Source organism: Bufo bufo, chromosome 7 (genome assembly GCF_905171765.1).
Source record: "Bufo bufo chromosome 7, aBufBuf1.1, whole genome shotgun sequence".
Classification (NCBI taxonomy): Eukaryota; Metazoa; Chordata; class Amphibia; order Anura; family Bufonidae; genus Bufo; species Bufo bufo.
Genome location: NC_053395.1, coordinates 141,936,105 through 141,955,494, shown reverse-complemented (window position 1 = coordinate 141,955,494; position 19,390 = coordinate 141,936,105). Strand labels below are relative to the sequence as shown.

At 47.3% G+C, this 19,390-nt stretch overlaps 1 protein-coding gene across 9 annotated transcripts in view; it reads right to left on the bottom strand.

Moving 5' to 3' along the window:
- LOC121007708 (alpha-aspartyl dipeptidase-like) overlaps positions 1-19,390 on the bottom strand; it is a 75,069-nt gene that overhangs the window by 43,431 nt on the left and 12,248 nt on the right. For 3 of the 9 annotated variants that reach the window (XR_005780460.1, XM_040439830.1, XM_040439835.1), the window contains exons 2-6: positions 1,768-1,847; positions 1,619-1,680; positions 1,447-1,548; positions 1,007-1,087; positions 709-925 (exon numbers count right to left, since the gene is read on the bottom strand). The exons of 3 other annotated variants lie outside the window; for them this stretch is intronic. Coding sequence is in view for 4 of the 6 variants with exons in the window: in XM_040439835.1 (XP_040295769.1) it covers positions 709-925; positions 1,007-1,087; positions 1,447-1,548; positions 1,619-1,678 (460 nt within the window). In the remaining 2 variants the exon portion in view is untranslated. Of the gene's footprint in view, positions 1-708; positions 1,088-1,446; positions 1,549-1,618; positions 1,848-19,390 lie in introns of all 9 variants that reach the window. 3 more of the 9 variants (XR_005780461.1, XM_040439831.1, XM_040439836.1) reach the window with 3 other exon arrangements.

Here is a 19,390-nt window from a genome sequence, read left to right as displayed (position 1 = left end):
CATACACTAACAGGTTGCCTAGGAGACCCAGCCTGAGGCTGGATCTCCTCGGCACCCGTAGAAGGCCGGTCCCGATGCAGTGCAAGGCATTGGGCAGCCTCTGCATGGCATTGGGCTGCGTTCTCACCCAATGGGTCCCCGCCACAGCAGATGGGCTCCCTCACCCGCCGCAAATCCCTTCTATGCCGCGGTCAGCGCTGATCGCGGCATAGAAGGGGTTAATCCGCCGGCATCAGTTTGTACAGCAATACTGGTGGATACAGCAGGGGCCCGGCTATCAGGGACTGCCGGGCCCCTGCAGTGATCGGCGCGCACCGCTCTGGTGCCGGCCCGATCACCATGACGTAATAGTACATCAAAATGCGGGAACGCACCTGCCGCCATGACGTACTATTACGTCATATGTCGGGAAGGGGTTAAGGTGAAAAATGGCTGGGTCCTTAAGGTGTTAATGGTAGCAAACATTAATTTGAAAACATAAACTTTTCACAATTTCACATCCAAAATTTAAAATAATAATAATAATAATTACCTTCGCAATGCCAGCGTCTGGCGTAGGTATTGCGGCCTTGAGGTCCCCCCAGATCCAATCGGGGCCCGAACTTCTGCATTACAATCTGTCTGGATGCGGTCCCTCATTGACCGCCACCTAGTCATAACCGTTTTCACTGTAAATCAAAGATTTTTTTTTTTGTATGCACGACTTACGACATTGACTCCGAGCCTCTCCTGAGAGATCCTCCCAGGTCAGAAACAGAGCCGCACTGTCCTCTTCCCACAGTCGCTGGGTGTGTTGGTGGTCAGAATGTCGGCAGTTGGTGTGGTCCCATAAGGTGTGCCTCGCCTCCACCAGTTGGATGAGGAAATCATTATCAAGATGCAACATAACCTCCTCCTCACCTTCACTGGTGGAGACTCTGGAACCCTGGAGTAAAAGAGAAAACAAATATTTAATTGTTGCACGTGAAAAGAAAATTTAAATGTGAAAGCTGTTTTCAATAGTTACACGTCCCCGACCGCCGCAAGCTCCCCGGCGAACTGTGGAGGCGGCTCGGGGATCTCCTCCTGCAACTCCAGCTTCAATGTCCTTTGAATAAAAAATAAAATAAAATGTTATGTATTGTAATTAGATATGAGCGAATTTCAGGTTATGAAATTCGTTCACGCTTCGTTTACTGGTAAAAAGTGAATTGCGTTATGGATTCCGTTACCACAGACCATAACGCAATTCTATGATGGAATGCCTTTAGAGGCATTCCGTTATTCATTCCGTCATAATAGAAGTCTATGGGCTGCAAAACTGATCCGTTCCGTTATGCAGGGGAGTCCTCCTTAACACAATTCACCTTTTACCAGTAAATAAAGCCTGAACGAATTTCTAAATATTAAATTCGCTCATCTCTAATTTTAATTATTAACAAAGTCAATATAGATGTATATACTTACTTCTTGCCGACCTGGGTCCCTGTCAGATCCACACCCCCATGGCGGGGTATTTTGTGGCTCCCGGGAGGGAGAAGTCACAAATTCTTCATTCAATGATGAGCTCTAAAAATAAATATTGAGTAAATAAATATATATTATTTTATTTTTTAAATGTAACTTTACTTTTACTTACAATTCGCTGAATGCGCATTCGTCTTCTGGGTGGGATGGATGGAGGGGAATCTGAAGACATTTCTGTAGGAGACAATATGGGTATATTCAGGAAAAAGTAGAGCAAAATAGAGAAAAAATAATAATTTATTTTACATGCACGATACTTACTACTTCGATATTCAATTATAGCTTGCCAAACCGCAGAATCCTATCTTCTATATATTTTTTGGAAAAAATTCTGGTTCAGTCTACAAAAACATATAAAAATAATTTATATCTAGCAAACTCACACACGTACACAGTGTGTGTGTTTTTTGTCCTTCGGTAGCATTATGTGTAATATCAATATGAATGATTGTAGTATGTCCTTATGTCGCATATAGAGCGTAGAATAGCAATGTGTGTATATATATATATATATATATATATACACACACATACACAGTCAGGTCCATAAATATTGGGACATCGATACAATTGTAACATTCTTGGCTCTATACACCACCACAATGGATTTGAAATGAAACGAACAAGATGTCCTTGAACTGCAGACTGTCAGCTTTAAATTGAGGGTATTTACATCCAAATCATGTGAACGGTGTAGGAATTACAACAGTTTGCATATGTGCCTCCCACTTGTTAAGGGACCAAAAGTAATGGGACAATTGGCTTCTCAGCTGTTCTGTGTGTTATTCCCTCATTATCCCAATTACAATGAGCAGATAAAAGGTCCAGAGTTCATTTCAAGTGTGCTATTTGCATTTGGAATCTGTTGCTGTCAACTCTCAAGATGAGATCCAAAGAGCTGTCACTATCAGTGAAGCAAGCCATCATTTGGCTGAAAAAAAAAAAAAAAACATCAGAGAGATCGAAAAAACATTAGGCATGGCCAAAACAACTGTTTGGAACATTCTTAAAAAGAAGGTCTTTTGGTGAGCTCAGCAACACCAAAAGACCCAGGAAACCACGGAAAACAACTGTGGTGGATGACTGAAGAATTCTTTCCCTGGTGAAGAAAACACCCTTCACAACAGTTGGCCAGATCAAGAACACTCTCCAGGAGGTAGGTGTATGTGTGTCAAAGTTAACAATCAAGAGAAGACTTCACCAGAGTGAATACAGAGGGTTCACCACAAGATGTAAACCATTGGTGAGCCTCAAAAACAGGAAGGCCAGATTAGAGTTTGCCAAACGACATCTAAAAAAGCCTTCACAGTTCTGGAACAACATCCTATAGACAGATGAGACCAAGATCAACTTGTACCAGAGTGATGGGAAGAGAAGAGTATGGAGAAGGAAAGGAACTGCTCATGATCCTAAGCATACCACCTCATCAGTGAAGCATGGTGGTGGTAGTGTCATGGCGTGGGCATGTATGGCTGCCAATGGAACTGGTTCTCTTGCATTTATTGATAATGTGACTGCTGACAAAAGCAGCAGGATGAATTCTGAAGTGTTGCGGGCAATATTATCTGCTCATATTGAGCCAAATGCTTCAGAACTCATTGGACGGCGCTTCACAGTGCAGATGGACAATGACCCAAAGCATACTGCAAAAGCAACCAAAGAGTTTTTTAAGGGAAAGAAGTGGAATGTTATGTAATGGCCAAGTCAATCACCTGACCTGAATCCGATTGAGCATGCATTTCACTTGCTGAAGACAAAACTGAGGGGAAAATGTCCCAAGAACAAGAAGAAACTTAAGACAGTTGCAGTAGAGGCCTGGCAGAGCATCACCAGGGATGAAACCCAGCGTCTGGGGATGTCTATGCATTCCAGATTTCAGGCTGTAATTGACTGCAAAGGATTTGCAAACAAGCATTAAAAAGTGAAAGTTTGATTTATGATTATTATTCTGTCCCATTACTTTTGGTCCCTTAACATGTGGGAGGCACATATGCAAACTGTTGTAATTCCTACTCCGTTCACCTGATTTGAATGTAAATACCCTCAAATTAAAGCTGACAGTCTGCAGTTAAAGCACATCTTGTTTGTTTCATTTCAAATCCATTGTGGTGGTGTATAGAGCCAAAAATGTTAGAATTGTGTCGATGTCCCAATATTTATTGACCTGACTGTATATATATATATATATATATATATTTACATATATATTTACCATTTCGCTCACTGCTACTCTCTATGATGTACGGACAGACACGCAAAGGTGGCATTGTTCCAAGGGGAATATTACACATTAGGCCTCATGCACACGGCCGTTGCCCTTATTGATGCCGGCAAACAGCAGGTCGTCAATATACAGTCACCGCCCATGTGCACACCCTATCACGGATGCGAACCCATTCACTTGAATGGGTCTGCAATCCGTAACAGTGACCTCCACAGTGCCTGCCCCCTTAACAGTGACCTCCACAGTGGCCTGCCCCCTTAACAGTGACCTCCACACTAGCAGCCCCTTTAATAATGGCCCCTGCCCCTTTAACAGTGAACTCCACAGCGCCCCTGCCCCTTTAAGGCTAGGGCTACATAACAACATGTGTTACGCAACAATTTTTATAATGATAGTCTATGGTGTCGCATTGCGACTGCAACACGACACTCGCAAAAAATCCATCCAAGATGGATGCATGTAGCAGTTTAGTTGTGCCTTATGTGTCGTGCGACTTATTGTCGTCGTGTAGCTCTAGCCTGAAGCTGACCTACAGCAGTGAAGAAAAATGGCTGGGTTGTTATGGAAACCTGGAGTAAAACTGTGTGTACGTGGAGACTAAAGGCCTGCGAGCTTCTTTTGGCTGATAATGGACATGTGACCTTGTGTATTGCAGTTGGGATATGAGTGAAAGACTTGCAGGCTTGTATTGGCTAATGCAGGTAATTTTTGGGGAATATCTCAGGAATGGTACGTCCTAGAGAGCAGAGACTCGGTCAAAATCTTCCCGGACACCTTATGTACTTGTGTGCCAAATTTGGTGAGGAACGGTCCAGTTGTTTGGTCGACAGACAGAAAACGAGATTTTTGTGAAACTCACCTGTAAAATCTCTTTCTCGCGTGGTTCATTGGGGGACACAGGACCGTGGGTATAGCTTGCTGCTGCCACTAGGAGGCGACACTAGGCTGAAAAAAGACTTAGCTCCTCCCCTGCAGGCTATACCCCCTCCAGCCTCGAGAGAGCATGTTAGTTTGTGCTCAAGCAGTAGGAGCAGTAGAAAACATGTGTCAAGCAAAAGAGAATGCAACCAACACTGGCGGAACCGAACCCGCTAGACACCCGACAGGCAACCAGACATCACCATCAACAATAATAAATACTGGGTGGGTGCTGTGTCCCCCAATGAAGTACGCGAGAAAGAGATTTTACAGGTGAGTTTCACAAAAATCTCGTTTTCTCGCTGGTATCATTGGGGGACACAGGACCGTGGGACGTCCTAAAGCAGTCCACGGGGAGGGGAAAAAATAAAAAAAATCCACGCCCATGGAAATAGCACTCTCGAGAATGCTTAATGCACTGCTGCCTGCGAGACCCTGCGGCCCAAAGCAGCACTGGCGATGCCTAGGAAGCACCTAGCAAAAAACTTGGTACAACCGCGAAGCTGATGCAGGGTGAAACCGGCCCCGGGAGCGGAATGCCTAAGCAACCGCCAACGAATCCACCTGGAAACACCCCTTGGAGACCATCGAGCCCTTCCAAGGACCTCCAGGAATGACAAGGTAAGAATCCACACCGTGGAAAGAGCTAGTCATGGACAAGCAAACCTCCGAGCTCGAATCCATACTGATGGAGAGCTCACCCTCCCGAGTGCGAGGGAGAAGGAAAAGAAGGGAAAACAAGGTCCTGTCGACGTGGAAGGCGGCGACTACCTTCAGCAAAAAAAGAAGGTAATGGGCAGAGCACTGCCTTACGTGAGTACCTGACAAGAAAAACATACGTACAAGAAAGGCGCTGCCAACTTCAAAATTTGCTGGGTGGAAATGTTCGTCACTGCAACGCCACCAAACGACCCATTGGTTGTCTGGACGAAACCAGGTACCAGGCCCTAACCCTGGAAGCAGAACCAAAATCCCAGATCACAGGATACACCTCTGCAAAAAAAAAGGGACGCTCCACGGAAGCGGTCGATTTGCAGACCGATGCCCCCAGAGCCGAAGAGGCTTGCGGGGAGACTGAAAAGCTGGTTGATAACCCACAGAGAAAAACGCCTGAATCAGACACACCCAACCGCAGGCCAAGGAACTAATACATGTGAGATAGGTAGAGTAAGGCCGGTGCGAGAACCGCCGACAGTGAGGAGCTCAGTCAGTGACCATATTTTGACAGCGTGGCAACGCCGCTCGACGAAAATTTCGACCAGACCAAGGTAAGAAAAATACCCCTGCTGGATGGAGTGCGATGACAACGTCAACGCATGGCTACTGGACAGGTAGATAGAAGGGAGAGACAAGCAATAATCGGCTCGAGGAGGAAAAATAAATAGAAAAGGTGTTCCGTTCCAGGAACGAAACATCCCTCAGCGGTGGTAGGGCATGACAGGACCCAGGCTCCGCCTGGCGTGGGGAGTCTCGTAGTCTACCCACGGAATGGGTAGTGAAAAAGTATGACCACCACCGGACTGACAGGACAGACATTACTCATGTCGTAAGAGAGATAATTGTAGATACAGGTAGGACACCCAGGATCAATAGGAAGGATTCACCTGTAGAAGGATGGTGTGGAGGCGTCACAGTCCACCAGCCGGGACCGGAACCAATACCCCGTGCCAATGCAGATGAGGGGAAAGTAGTAACGTAGGAGCCACCAAGGCTTGCGGGGTGGCTGTGAACCCGGAGCCAGAGAAGGAAAAAGATGGAAGGAGAAAAGAAATCAGGGCAAAGCTCATTCCCCATCTGGGGCTGGCACTATGCAGAAGAAGCCACAGGATGTGCAAGGGGAACCGCAAGTCAATTGCTAGCATCATATTCCAGCTGAGGAGGGGGCCACATGGCAGAGGCCACAGAATGCGGCGCTAGAAGAATCCGCCACCAAACGAAGGAGCTGTCTTGGAGGAACCCTAGTATGTTGTGACAGCGCAAAGACCCCTCGTATCATTGTAGTCACCGCATGTCCCGTCAATGCTGAGGGGAAGGTATGAGGACTTGCAGTATAAGTCATGGAACCCTACTGCCCTAGTTAAGTAGAGCTAACCTAAAACACCCCACCAGACAAGGGCGCCGAACAGGAGCAACCGCCAAGCTGGCGTCAGGGAAGAGCCCCCACCTGAGGGGGGACGCCCCACTGCAACAGCTACGACCCTTAGCACCAGCGTAAAAGGTGCACATGCGGAGGAGAACACACTGTAAAAACTAAACCAGAGTGTCAGCATAACCACTTTCCCAGATAAGGAGGAGTGGAGCTACAGAATACAGAGAGTCAGTGTGACCCTCGACTCGCTGGAGCGGAATCACCATATTATGTGCAATGGCGTACGCCCTCCACATTGTTGAGGACAAATACCATGACCAAATGAGATGTGGGTCCCTAGGATACTGAAGTGTTGCCTGGTAACTCCCTGAGAGGACAGAGGGTGACATATTCATGCCCCAAACCAGCACCGGCAAGAAAAAAGGCCACAACGGGGAAATAGCCACGGTATCCACTGGAGGCATCCATAGTTACCAGATAAAGAGTCCAGGGCACCAAGGGAAGATAAGGCATCCATCTAGAGCCCTGGCACAGTGGAGGTGCAGCATTTCAAAATGCTTAGTTATCCACCCGTTAGCGATCACTAACGAAAGGGTAAAACAACAGTAAGCATGGAGATGTTGATGTGACTGAAGAAATAACCTCCAGCGGTATTGCAATACTCCGCTTAAGGAAGGGGGTAGCACAACCGTCAGAACCGTATCCAACGGTACTGGAAGTACCCCATCAATGGAGTTTGACAATGCCTACGTCGAGCACTTCCTCAGTGGTAGTGCAACAATTCCGCCCCAAAGGGGGAAAAACGCATACGGCAAGAACTGTATCCAGAGGAAGTGTAAGGACCCCACCTAAGGAAAGGAGTGCTGCATACGGCAGGAACTAAATCCAATGGCAGAGAAATTATGCCACTTAAGGAAAGGGGTAATGCATATCGCGAGTCCTGTACCCGGTGAGAATGCAATTACTCCACCTAGAGAGGGGTAATGCATACGGGAAACACTGTGCCATAACACCACCTATGGAAAAGGCTAATGCATACGGTAAATATTGTACCCGTGGAAATGCAATTCCGCCACCTACATAAGGGGGAACGCCTACCGCCGGCGCTGAAGCCAGTGCTAGTGCCGTTAGTCAACCTATGGAAAGAGGTAATGTCTAAGGCAAGTACTGTATCCAGTAATAGTGCAAATACTCCGCCTAAGGAAGGGGGTAATGCATACGACAAATACTGCTGCCTGAGTCCGAATCAGTGATCCCCCCCCTCGGACAGAACCTCTCCAGGGAGGAAGGGTGCGTCTGAGCGTGACCCTGGGGGGGGGGAAGGTTGGGGATGCAGGAGTGACAGAGGAGGAAACACATCCTGCTCTGGTCCGCTTGTGTGCAGTCTTGACTCTCAGAGTCATGACCATAGCAGCCGTGGACTGCCCTGGTGGGATTTATCGACCAAACTACCTGAGGGGTGGAATGGGAGATCCGGAGATCCTCCATTGGACTGAGCAGATGGTATTTTATCAACCAAACGACCCCGGAGGGAGAGTGGGAAGGTCCGGAGATGCTCCACTGGAGTGCGCAGGCGGTGCTTATCAACCACACAACCTCGGAGGGTGAGTGGGAAGGTCCTGCACAACTCAGGATGGTGGATTTGGAAACCACAGAGGACCTCCTCTATCCGGGATGCACTCAAGTGGGCAAAAGGCAGGAAGGGGTTAAAATCCTCAACAATAAGACCCATTGCACCACAGATAGTATAATCCTTTGACAGCCTCAAGCGGAGGCTGGCCAGGAAGGGTTAACCTCCTGGAGGACCGGGGGCGGGGCTCAGTGAGCTACTGGGGGAGGAGGAGGCTAGGCGTGAAGGATTCGCGCCAGCCCGCGCCCCCCCCCCCCCCTTCCTCACATGGCCGGAAGAGAGCTGCGGCCTAGTAGGCCATGAAGCCGGGGCCTAAAGTTGTGGAGCACGGCCGACTTGGATGTTACTGCCGGCCGGAGAACAAAGCGACTTGGAGTGGCTGGGACCGGAAGGAGAAGGGAGGTAGGCTCAAGAGAAGCCAGGGTCCGGTCGTCCTGTGCGGGCTTTAACCTTTTCGGAGCGGCGCGCACGGCGCCTGCTGCCTAGAAGGGTGGATAATAGCGCTGGGGAGCAGGAAGCCTCCTCCGCTCCCCTCCCTGCATGACAGCTGGCAGTAAAGGTCCGGACCGCAGCAGCGCGGACGGCCACCCGCTGTGTCCGGACAGTGTCTGTGGACGTGGCCATTAACCCCCTATGCGCCGTGAGGGGAAAGTGGAGAGAGGCCCTCAGAAGTCCTAGGGTAAGAATATATATGTGGGAGATCTCTCCCAGGAACCAGAAAAAGAGGGGGGAGGGCGGCGGCAAGCGCAGCGCCGCCGCCCGTGAATCGCTGAGGCCGGTGGGGAAAACGCTGCACGTGCCGAGTTAACCCCCGCAACCCCATGCCGGCGGTGCCGTGCCGACAGGTCCCCTCATGGAGAATCTCCATGCCCTAATAGAGAGTCCAGCCCCTGGATAGTACACACAGACAGACATATTCACCTGCCATCATCTGTGTTCTTCACCCTTCTGACATGGACCAGCAGAGCCACCTCTTCAGTCCCTGGCACAAGTGACATGGACCGGGTTGAAGGGCAGGAACAGGTGGCTCCATGGCTGGGGGGAGCAGGAAGGTCAAGCCCTCCTGGTCCACTTTGTCTTCTTGTGGGAGGCAGAGCGGTGGACCAAGCGTCACCGGTCAGCCCCCCCCCGGGGATGCAGAGCTCTTAGTAGCCCTGGACCCCCAACCTAAAAGGTAAAATTAAAAACAAAAAAATAACAGCCACCCTGCAGAGCAGGGGGTCTGCCTCCTACGATACTAAGCATAAAACTGACATGCTCTCTCGAGGCTGGAGGGGGTATAGCCTGCAGGGGAGGAGCTAAGTCTTTTTTCAGCCTAGTGTCGCCTCCTAGTGGCAGCAGCAGCTATACCCACGGTCACAATTGAATCCAGTCCTGGGTGACCATAAAGCCACCCGCACATGCTGCAGAAGACATGTGTTTTTTTTCTGTGCGGATTCGTGTGTGAAAAAGCCGTAGTGTAGTATAGTACCAGCAAAGTATATGAGGTTATACCTGAGGGGTTAATTGTGCGGATCACAGCCCCCTGTAAGAGATCGGGTGCTGCCAGGCAGCAGGGGCCAGTTATGTACACAGTTCTTAGTATATTCTATGTTAATATAGTGGGACCGCGCTGCTCCTCATTTACACGCAGAGCGCTTTTCCACGAATGCAGGTAATCACTGTATCTGGCCCAAGACAGACACCCTTCAGTTGGATCGCAGTGTACTTCTACGCAGATTGAGACTCAGTGTGTCTATGCTGGATCGTCATAGGCTCCTCTGCAAGATTCTTTCCGCACAGCCCGACCCGGGTTTCACATATAGCTTCGTCAGGGGGCGAGAATCTACCACGCCTAGGGTAGGCGGATATTTATCCCCCTTCCCCCCACATGGCACAGCTGATAATTATATTACCCATCCAATTGCACAAAGGATTTCTTCAAAATGCTCATATTCCAAATAAAACACAAATAAAAACACATTCCATTCAACTTTCAGAAATCCACATACAAAATATCGCAGTTGTATAGTTTTTTCATGCTGACTCTTCCTATTGGGAATTGTATTACAAACACGGCTAGGTCAACCAATGACTGACTACCAAGTGCTTAATTCATGAAGTCACACGTCCAGGTAGGTTCCCTCCCCCTGCTGGACAATTCGTTACTCTACACTTTCACTGCTCCGGCGCACTACAATGCCAATATTCCAAATACATTCAAACTAAGCAGGGCTTAAGGTCGAATTCAATATTCATCCCTTTAGGTTGAAGGGTACTTAGTTTATATATCCATTCGATCGCTCTTCTGTTTATTCGCATAACTGGGTCCCCACCCCGCCAATGGGGTTTAACCAGTTCCAATCCCACGAATTTCAAACCCCTAGGGTTCTTTTCATGGTGCTCTTTAAAATGAATAGAAACACTATGTGTAGTTAGACCTTTTTTGATGTTAAGGATGTGCTCCTGTATTCTAACTTCCAGTTTCCTGAGGGTTCTTCCTACGTACTGGAGGCCACAAGGGCACTTGTATTAGGGAGGGGTTTAAAATTTGCGCCCACGAAATAGTTAAATAAATTCGAGACTTTACTTGATATACATAGATTTGTGAAAAAACTGAACATTGCGAAATATTGCATGAGCAATCAGAGTGCCCCCCTTGAAAAATGCAGTAAATACACCATTGGGTGCGTCTATAAAAGACGCAACTAATGAAAAGGGGATAATACACACCCAGCTTCGAGAAAAATCAAAACTTTTTCCCGAAAAATACCAATAATGAGTGCATAGAGGCCTTCAAGAGAGGACTTCTGAATGAGCTAGATAAGATAGAAAGTAAAAAGAAATACAATAACCTCTCGCTTAAGGAGAAAAAAGCCTTGCAAGATCTGGAAGCTAACCCCTTGATTGTAATAAAATCTGCAGATAAAGGGGGGGGGGGGGGGGTAGTTGTAATGGATAAGGATAAGTATGAGATGGAAATGCATAGATTATTGGCAGATGAGACCACATATAGGAAATTAAAGAGTGACCCCACGAAAGAGTATAAGAAGACATTGGATGAGACTTCCGGTTCCGGCGCCAACATGGTGAGACGCGCCTGATTGCTCCTCTGTGAAGAGACACTCTGCACAACCTTAATCCCCTACATACCGGAGTTATTTTCGGGATCACCGTTTCCAGCGATCAAGCGTCTCTGTATGGAGCGCTACTTACGGAACATGGGGAGCAGAAACAAAACCAAAAGCCAAAGTAAGCCGCAGAAGCTGGCAGCGCGGGAAACTGAAATGGCGGATGACGACCCTGAAGCAGTAGAAGATACTGACCTGACTGAGATCGCAACCGCTGATTGTGAGGACTCGAAAGCGGAAGGCAGAAGCATAGACTATGTCAGGCTAGCTATTGAAGTAGCAAAAAGGATCCTTACGGACCTGCAAGAGTCGCTACCTAGCACGGTGGGGGTGACGCTTCAAGAACTTCAGCATACCGCCGCAGAGCATGGCAGCAGATTAGATGTGGCGGAACATAAGCTACAAGAGATGGATGACACATGCCACAAGCTACAAATAAAGTTGGAGTCAGCTCTCAGGGATAATAGATTCCTAAAAGACAAAGTGGATGATCTGGAAAATCGCTCACGCAGAAGCAATTTAAGGATCGTGGGTTTACAAGAAAGTGTTCCGTCACAGGATCTTATTCGCATCTGTGAAACGGATATACCAGAAGCACTGGGAATACCTACAAAATGTAAAGCGGAAAGAGCCCACAGATTGGTCCCGGACTTAAGGTCTGGTAAAGATGAAAATAACACCAAGCTCATAGGTGCCCTGAACCGCCGCCCTAGGGCAGTGATTGTGAAGTATCTGGACTTTACTGATAAAGTGGCAATCTTGAGAGCCTATAAGAGACGCAAGACAGCGTTGGAAATAGATGGCCAGAGACTGCTAATATTCGGAGATTACTCTATGGAGGTGCAGACCCAAATTTAATCAATCGCATTAAAACGGATTTGGAAAGATGGTCACACCTTCCATTGTCACTGATGGGCAGATGTCACCTGATAAAAATGATAAGCTTCCCGCAACTATTATACCAATTGCAAACAATACCTGTCCTGTTAAAACACTCAGATGTCAATGCCCTGCATAGTGCTTTCCATAAATTCATATGGGCGGGGAAAAAATCAAGAATAGCACTGAAAACTCTTATGCTTACTAGGGAAGAGGGGGGCTTAGGCTTTCCTGATGTAAGACACTATAACATAACTAGTCTGATGAGGTACGGAGTAGACTGGATTAGAGGATCCTCATATTTCTCTAACTTCTCTCTGGAATCACAATTGGCAAAGCCATGGAGCCTTAATGCTTTATTGCACACTAGGTATTCGGCATTCCCGCCACTGATTAAGCACAGTGTACTAATTAAAGATACAGTAGCGGCTTGGAAGGTAGTCAGGAAACTGTATAAACTCCCTTTCTTGATGTCAAAATACTTGTCTCCATGGCGGCATCCAGAATTCCAATCAGGGTCATTGAACAAGCAATTTATAGAATGGGAAAGTAAAGGGATAAACAAGGTTTCGGATTTATGGGATAAACAGAAAGCGCAATACTACTCATTCATTGATTTGCAATCAATATATGGTATACCCTCGAAGCACTTTCTGGCATACCATCAGATCATGAGATTCTTGAAAGAGAGACTCAAAAATACTGTGTCTGAATTTTCACTAAATGACTTTGATGGTATACTATCTCCTAGCTATGGCAAACCCTCCATAGCCTCCCTATATCAAAGGGTGAGGAAAACACTCTCCTCAGACATAGTAGATACTCTCTTTAAGAAGTGGACAGGGGGACCGAACATTAAAGTAGAAACCGAAGATATATTGAGGGGATGGGAAAATGTACGTAAAGCAGTATCTAGTGAAATATGGAGGGAGACTCACTTTAAATTGATGCATAGAGCGGTATATGGCTTTGATATTAAAGGTAACACTACTATTGCCGTTAGTGAAAGGCTGAATAATTTTTTAAGTTCAGTCCTGCAGCGGATGTAGTTAAACGGGCAGTGCATAGTAACTGGGACCTCTTGAAAAATGAATTGTCTCTGGGCACAGTAATCTCCAGCAAACCCCTTATCACTTTTAGGAAGTGCCATACCCTAAGGGACAGATTGGTCCATAGTGCTCTTCAGCCTCCCAAGGGGTCCAATTGGTTACAAAGCAGAATCCCAATGGGTAATTACAAATGCGGAACGTGCTCATTTTGTCATCTGAACTCCCAAGCTAAAAGTCTGTCCCTAGGGGGCGTTATGCACAAGGTCACACAGTTTATTAACTGTCGCACTCCATACGTGGTGTACGTCATTTCATGTAGTTGTAACAGGTTCTATATTGGAAAGACAATTAGGCCCTTGCTTGAACTGGTACGCAAGCATTTTAATTCCATCCGTACTGGACGAGGTTCACCTCGCCTTATTGAACACGTTCGCTCATCTCATAATGGTGATCCATCTGGCCTCTCTTTTGCTGGCATTGAGGCCGTGGGACCCATCCCTCGGGGAGGTGATCGCCACCGCCTCTTGCTGCAACGGGAGGCCAGATGGATCATTAGGACAAGAGCCATGGGACCCCATGGCCTTAATGACAAGAACGACATGGCTGTCTTTTTGTGACCCTAACACCTTGCAACCCGCATACGGCCACTATTTCTATAACTCCACTCCCTATATTCCTGACTTTCATAGTATCTCCGGTGATTGTCCCATCTTGCCTCTCCCTCTCTTTTTCCCCCCCTCCCCCTTTTTTTCATGTAAAATTTTTTGCCTCTAAGTGGCATTTATTCGTCCCTCTGTGTCTTTACACTGGTCTGGCACCTGGAACTTGTCGCCTATATTAAGAATTGTATATTGATTTGTTGCAATGTTTGCAACTTGATATGTCATGTGATATTATTAACATTGTCTTGGGTCTCTCCTTGATTTGTATCGCAGCTGCGCATAGGGGAGACCCGGGATCACCATGGTGATGTCCGGCAGCTTCCCTTTAAAAGGTTTGTCTGTGCGCCTGCACGTCACATCCGGTCTGAAGAAGCGCGATTTCTGCGCAAAACGGCCGTCGCCAACGCACATTGTGGCCATCCCGCTCCCCTGCCTGCGCAGTATGACATTTGAGCTGCAATAAAAGCAACCAACATAACCGATGGTGAGTGTCGCGTCTCTCTCTACTTACTTATTAGTGAAAGGCTGAATGCCTGCCCTAAATGCTTGTTTCCATATGCGAACATGTATCATTGCATTTGGGAATGCAGGGAAATTGGGGAATTGTGGCAAAAGATAATCAGAGAACTAAATAATAAGTTAAAAACAAACCTATCTATGGATCCGAAAGAATTGCTGTTCCAAGCTACAGGCCCTCGGGTTCCCTTGGCGGTACAGGTAGTTCTGCTAGCCACAAAAAGCAGAACTACCTGTACTACCATTTTTTTATACAAAATTGTCATTTTACAGAGATATTTCTCTCACCCAGCATGGGTATATGTAAAAAGACACCCCAAAACATATTGCCCTACTTCTCCTGAGTACGGCGATACCACGTGTGACACTTTTTTGCAGCCTAGGTGCACAAAGGGGCCCAAATTCCAATGAGTATCTTTAGGATTTCACAAGGCATTTTTTACGCATTTGGATTCCAAACTACTTCTCACGCTTTAGGGCCCCTAAAATGCCAGGGCAGTATAAATACCCCACATGTGACCCCATTTTGGAAAGAAGACACCCCAAGGTATTTCGTGAGGGGCATGGCGAGTTCATAGAAGATTTTTTTTTTTTGGCACAAGTTAGCGGAAATTGATTTTTTTTTTGTTTTTTCTCACAAAGTCTCCCTTTCCGCTAACTTGGGACAAAAAGTTCAATCTTTCATGGACTCAATATGCCCCTCAGCGAATACCTTGGGGTGTCTTCTTTCCAAAATGGGGTCATTTGTGGGGTGTTTGTACTGCCCTGGCATTTGAGGGTCTCCACAATCATTACTTGTATGGCCAGCATTAGGAGTTTCTGCTATTCTCCTTATATTGAGCATACGGGTAATGATTTTTTTTTTTCGTTCAGCCTCTGGGCTGAAAGAAAAAATGAACGGCACAGATTTCTTCATTCGCATCGATCAATGTGGATGAAAAAATATCTGCCAAAAAATTTGCAAAAAAAAAAAAAAAAGGAGGGGAAAGGCGTCTGCCAAAACATAGGAGATCCGCCCAACATCCAAACCCACTCAGCTCGTATGCCCTGGCAAACCCGGTTTCTACATTCACATCAATCGGTGTGGATGAATAAATCATTGGCAGAATTTTTATTTATTTTTTATAAAAAATGTTTGCCAAAGCATATTAACACCGCCCCTCAGCTCGTAAGCCTCGGCAAACGTATCTTTTTTACTGCAGAGAAGAAATCTCGTCTTGCAGCGCCGCATACACCGACTTTGTGTAATCTGACAGAAGCGCAATGCTTCTGTCAGAATGCACATCAGTGCTGCAGCTGGTTCATCGCTTAGTCCACCTAGAAGGTTTAAAAAAAAAAAAAAAACACAGGCCGCAACGCAATTAATTTATTAACATTAACTTTATATAACATTTGAACAGAACATTAACTTTTATAAACTTTATTGAACTTTTGGAACATTAACTTTTTTGCTTACCTGTGATTTTTTTTTTTTTTTACCTTTAGAGGTCAAACCTCTCCTTCCCCATGGGACAATGTGCAAAGCTCAAATCGCCCAGAAATGTGGCGAAGTACATTATGCACTTTGTCCCAGGTGAAAGGAGAGGTTTGCAGCAGCTCTGTGTGAAAGGGCCCTAAGACCCCTGTGTGTCTGTCCTGTGTCACGCAATCCCTATACTAAGTGTACCTGTGTGTGGTACTTCCGGAAACACTCCCCTAAGCATAGGGCAGGGTGGTCAGGGCAGTCAGGACAGAAATAGCAGGTGTCACGCCTTATTCCACTCCTGCTACAGACACAACATCTTTTTCGGGGTGACGCTTGGTTTGAGGTACCAGCAACGACATTGGGGAAATGTCGCTCGTGTAGACGGCTCACCACACTGGTGGTTGGGGCCATGGAACCTCCTGGATACAGGAGGTTCTCGATGATCTCTTCCTGAAATTTGAGGAAGGATCTTGTTCTCCCAGCCTTACTGTAGAGAACAAAACTATTGTACATAGCCAATTGAATTAGGTATACAGATACCTTCTTATACCAGCGTCTGGTCCTGCGGGAGAGTAAATAAGGAGCCAACATCTGGTCATTGAAGTCCACCCCTCCCATGAGCAAATTATAGTCGTGGACCAAAAGGGGCTTTTCAATGACACTGGTTGCCCGTTCAATTTGGATTGTCGTGTCTGCGTGAATGGAGGAGAGCATGTAAACGTCGCGCTTGTCTCTCCATTTCACCGCGAGCAGTTCTTCGTTACACAAGGCAGCCCTCTCCCCCCCTTGCAAGACGGGTGGTAACGAGCCGTTGGGGGAAGCCCCGGCGACTAGGTCGCACGGTGCCACAGCAGCCAATCTGTTCTAGAAACAAATACCTGAAGAGGGGCACACTTGTGTAGAAATTGTCCACATAAAGGTGGAACCCCTTGCCAAATAAGGGTGACACCAAGTGCCAGACTGTCTTCCCACTGCTCCCCAGGTAGTCAGGGCAACCGACCGGCTCCAGGGTCTGATCTTTACCCTCATAGACACGAAATTTGTGCGTATAGCCTGTGGCCCTTTCACAGAGCTTATACAATTTGACCCCATACCGGGCGTGCTTGCTTGGGATGTATTGTTTGAAGCCAAGGCGCCCGGTAGAATGTATCAGGGACTCGTCTATGCAGATGTTTTGCTCAGGGGTATACAAATCTGCAAATTTGGTGTTAAAGTGGTCTATGAGGGGCCAAATTTTGTGGAGACGGTCAAAAGCTGGGTGGCCTCTGGGACGAGAGGTGCTGTTGTCGCTAAAGTGCAGGAAACGCAGGATGGTCTCAAATCGTGTCCTGGATATGGCAGCAAAGAACATGGGCATGTGATGAATTGGCTTCGTGGACCAATATGACCGCAATTCATGCTTTTTTGTCAGGCCCATGTTGAGGAGAAGGCCCAGAAAAGTCTTAAGTTCGGAAACTTGGACGGGTTTCCACCGGAAAGACTGGGCATAAAAGCTTCCCGGGTTGGCGACTATAAATTGAGTGGCATACCGGTTTGTTTCTGCCACGACTCGAAGTCAAAGAGCTCCGCAGTGAAGAACAGCTCAAAAAACCCCAGTGCCGATCCGATCTGAGCTGTCTCAACCCGAACTCCAGACTGGGCGGTGAAAGGGGGAACTACTGGTGCGGCTGAAGATGGGGGCTGCCAATCAGGGTTTGCCAACACCTCAGGGACTCTACGGGCCTGTCTGTGCGGTGGCTGCGGCAGGGGAACGACTGCACGTGCCACCGTACCAGCTTCTACTGCCCTTCTGGTGCTCGCCACTTCACCATGTTCTACGGCAGTGCTGGTACTAGGTCCAGGATGGGCTGCGCTGCTGGTGTATGCCTCACCACGTAATCCGACAGCGCCAGCCCCACTCTGCTGCCCTTGAAGCGGATCCTGCGCAACCTGTGGTCTAGCAACACGGGGCCGGGTACGCCTGGTGGTATCAGGGACCTCAACCTCATCGTCCGAACTTTGGGTCAGACCGCCACTGCTTTCTACAGGTTCATATTCTGACCCGCTGGATTCGTCAGATGAGGGTTCCCATTCCTCATCCGACTGGGTCAGAAGCCTGTAGGCCTCTTCAGAAGAATACCCCTCACTTGCCATTTGGTCAACTAAATTTAGGGGGTATTCCCTGAGACTACCCAAGAAAAAAAGCAAGCCTGTCTTACATTTGTAAGACAGGCTTGCTTTTTTTCTTGGGTAGTCTCAGGGAATACCCCCTAAATGGGAGGCTAGCGAAGTACAGGAAGCCGCTGCGATTGATAAAAAAATATCAAAACTGATTTTTTTTATCACTGCAGCGCTTGTGTAGTGATTGTGCAGTGATAAAAAAATAAATAACATTTTTGTCACTGCGGCGGGGCGGGTGTGGGTGAACGCACGTGTGGGCGACCGATCAGGCAAACACTGAGTTTTGGGTGGAGCGCGAGCTAAGGTGACATTAATACTATTATAGATCTGACTGATCACTTACAGATACTATAAAGTACCAATGCTGATTAGCGATATGCTAATCAGCGAATCAGTGACTGCGGTGCGGTGGGCTGGGCGCTAACTACCTACCAAATAGGGCCTAAACTAACCTAAACCTAACAGTCAATACTGGTGGGGAAAAAAAAGTGAGATTTTACACTGATCACTATTTTCCCTTTCACTAGTGATTGACAGGGGTGATCAAGGGGTTAATTGGGGTGATGGGGGGGGGGGTGATCTGGGGCTAAATATGTAGTGTTTGGTGTACTCACTGTGAACTGTGCTCTCTGCTAGGACCAACCGACGAAAAAGGACCCAGCAGAGAGCACAGAAGCCATTTAACACATTATATTTATAAATATAATGTGTTATATGGCTTTTGGCTTGTTTATTTAAAAGTCACCAACCTGCCAGCGCTGATCATTGGCTGGCAGGCTGGTGACCAACTCCTTTTGCAACTTTTCCCGACCTGCACTGCGCATGTGCGGGCCGAATATGCGCGTAATCTCGCGTCTCGCGAGATGACGCGCCGATGCGTCAAGGAGGAATAACTCGGCCGCCCGCAGGACGCATCCCTGCGTTAGGCGGTCGGGAGCTGGCTAAATAAGAAAGAATTTGAGTACCTAACTGTAAAATATCCAGTAACCCCTGTGATATACCACCTACCAAAAATACACAAGTGTCTCCTTAAACCCCCAGGCAGGCCCATAGTCTCGGGGATAAACTCCCTTACAAGCAGGATCACTGAGTACATAGACTTTCACCTACAAAAATATGTCACACGAATTCCTTCATATTTGAAGGATACGAGTAGTGTATTAGATCTGATAAAAAGACTAG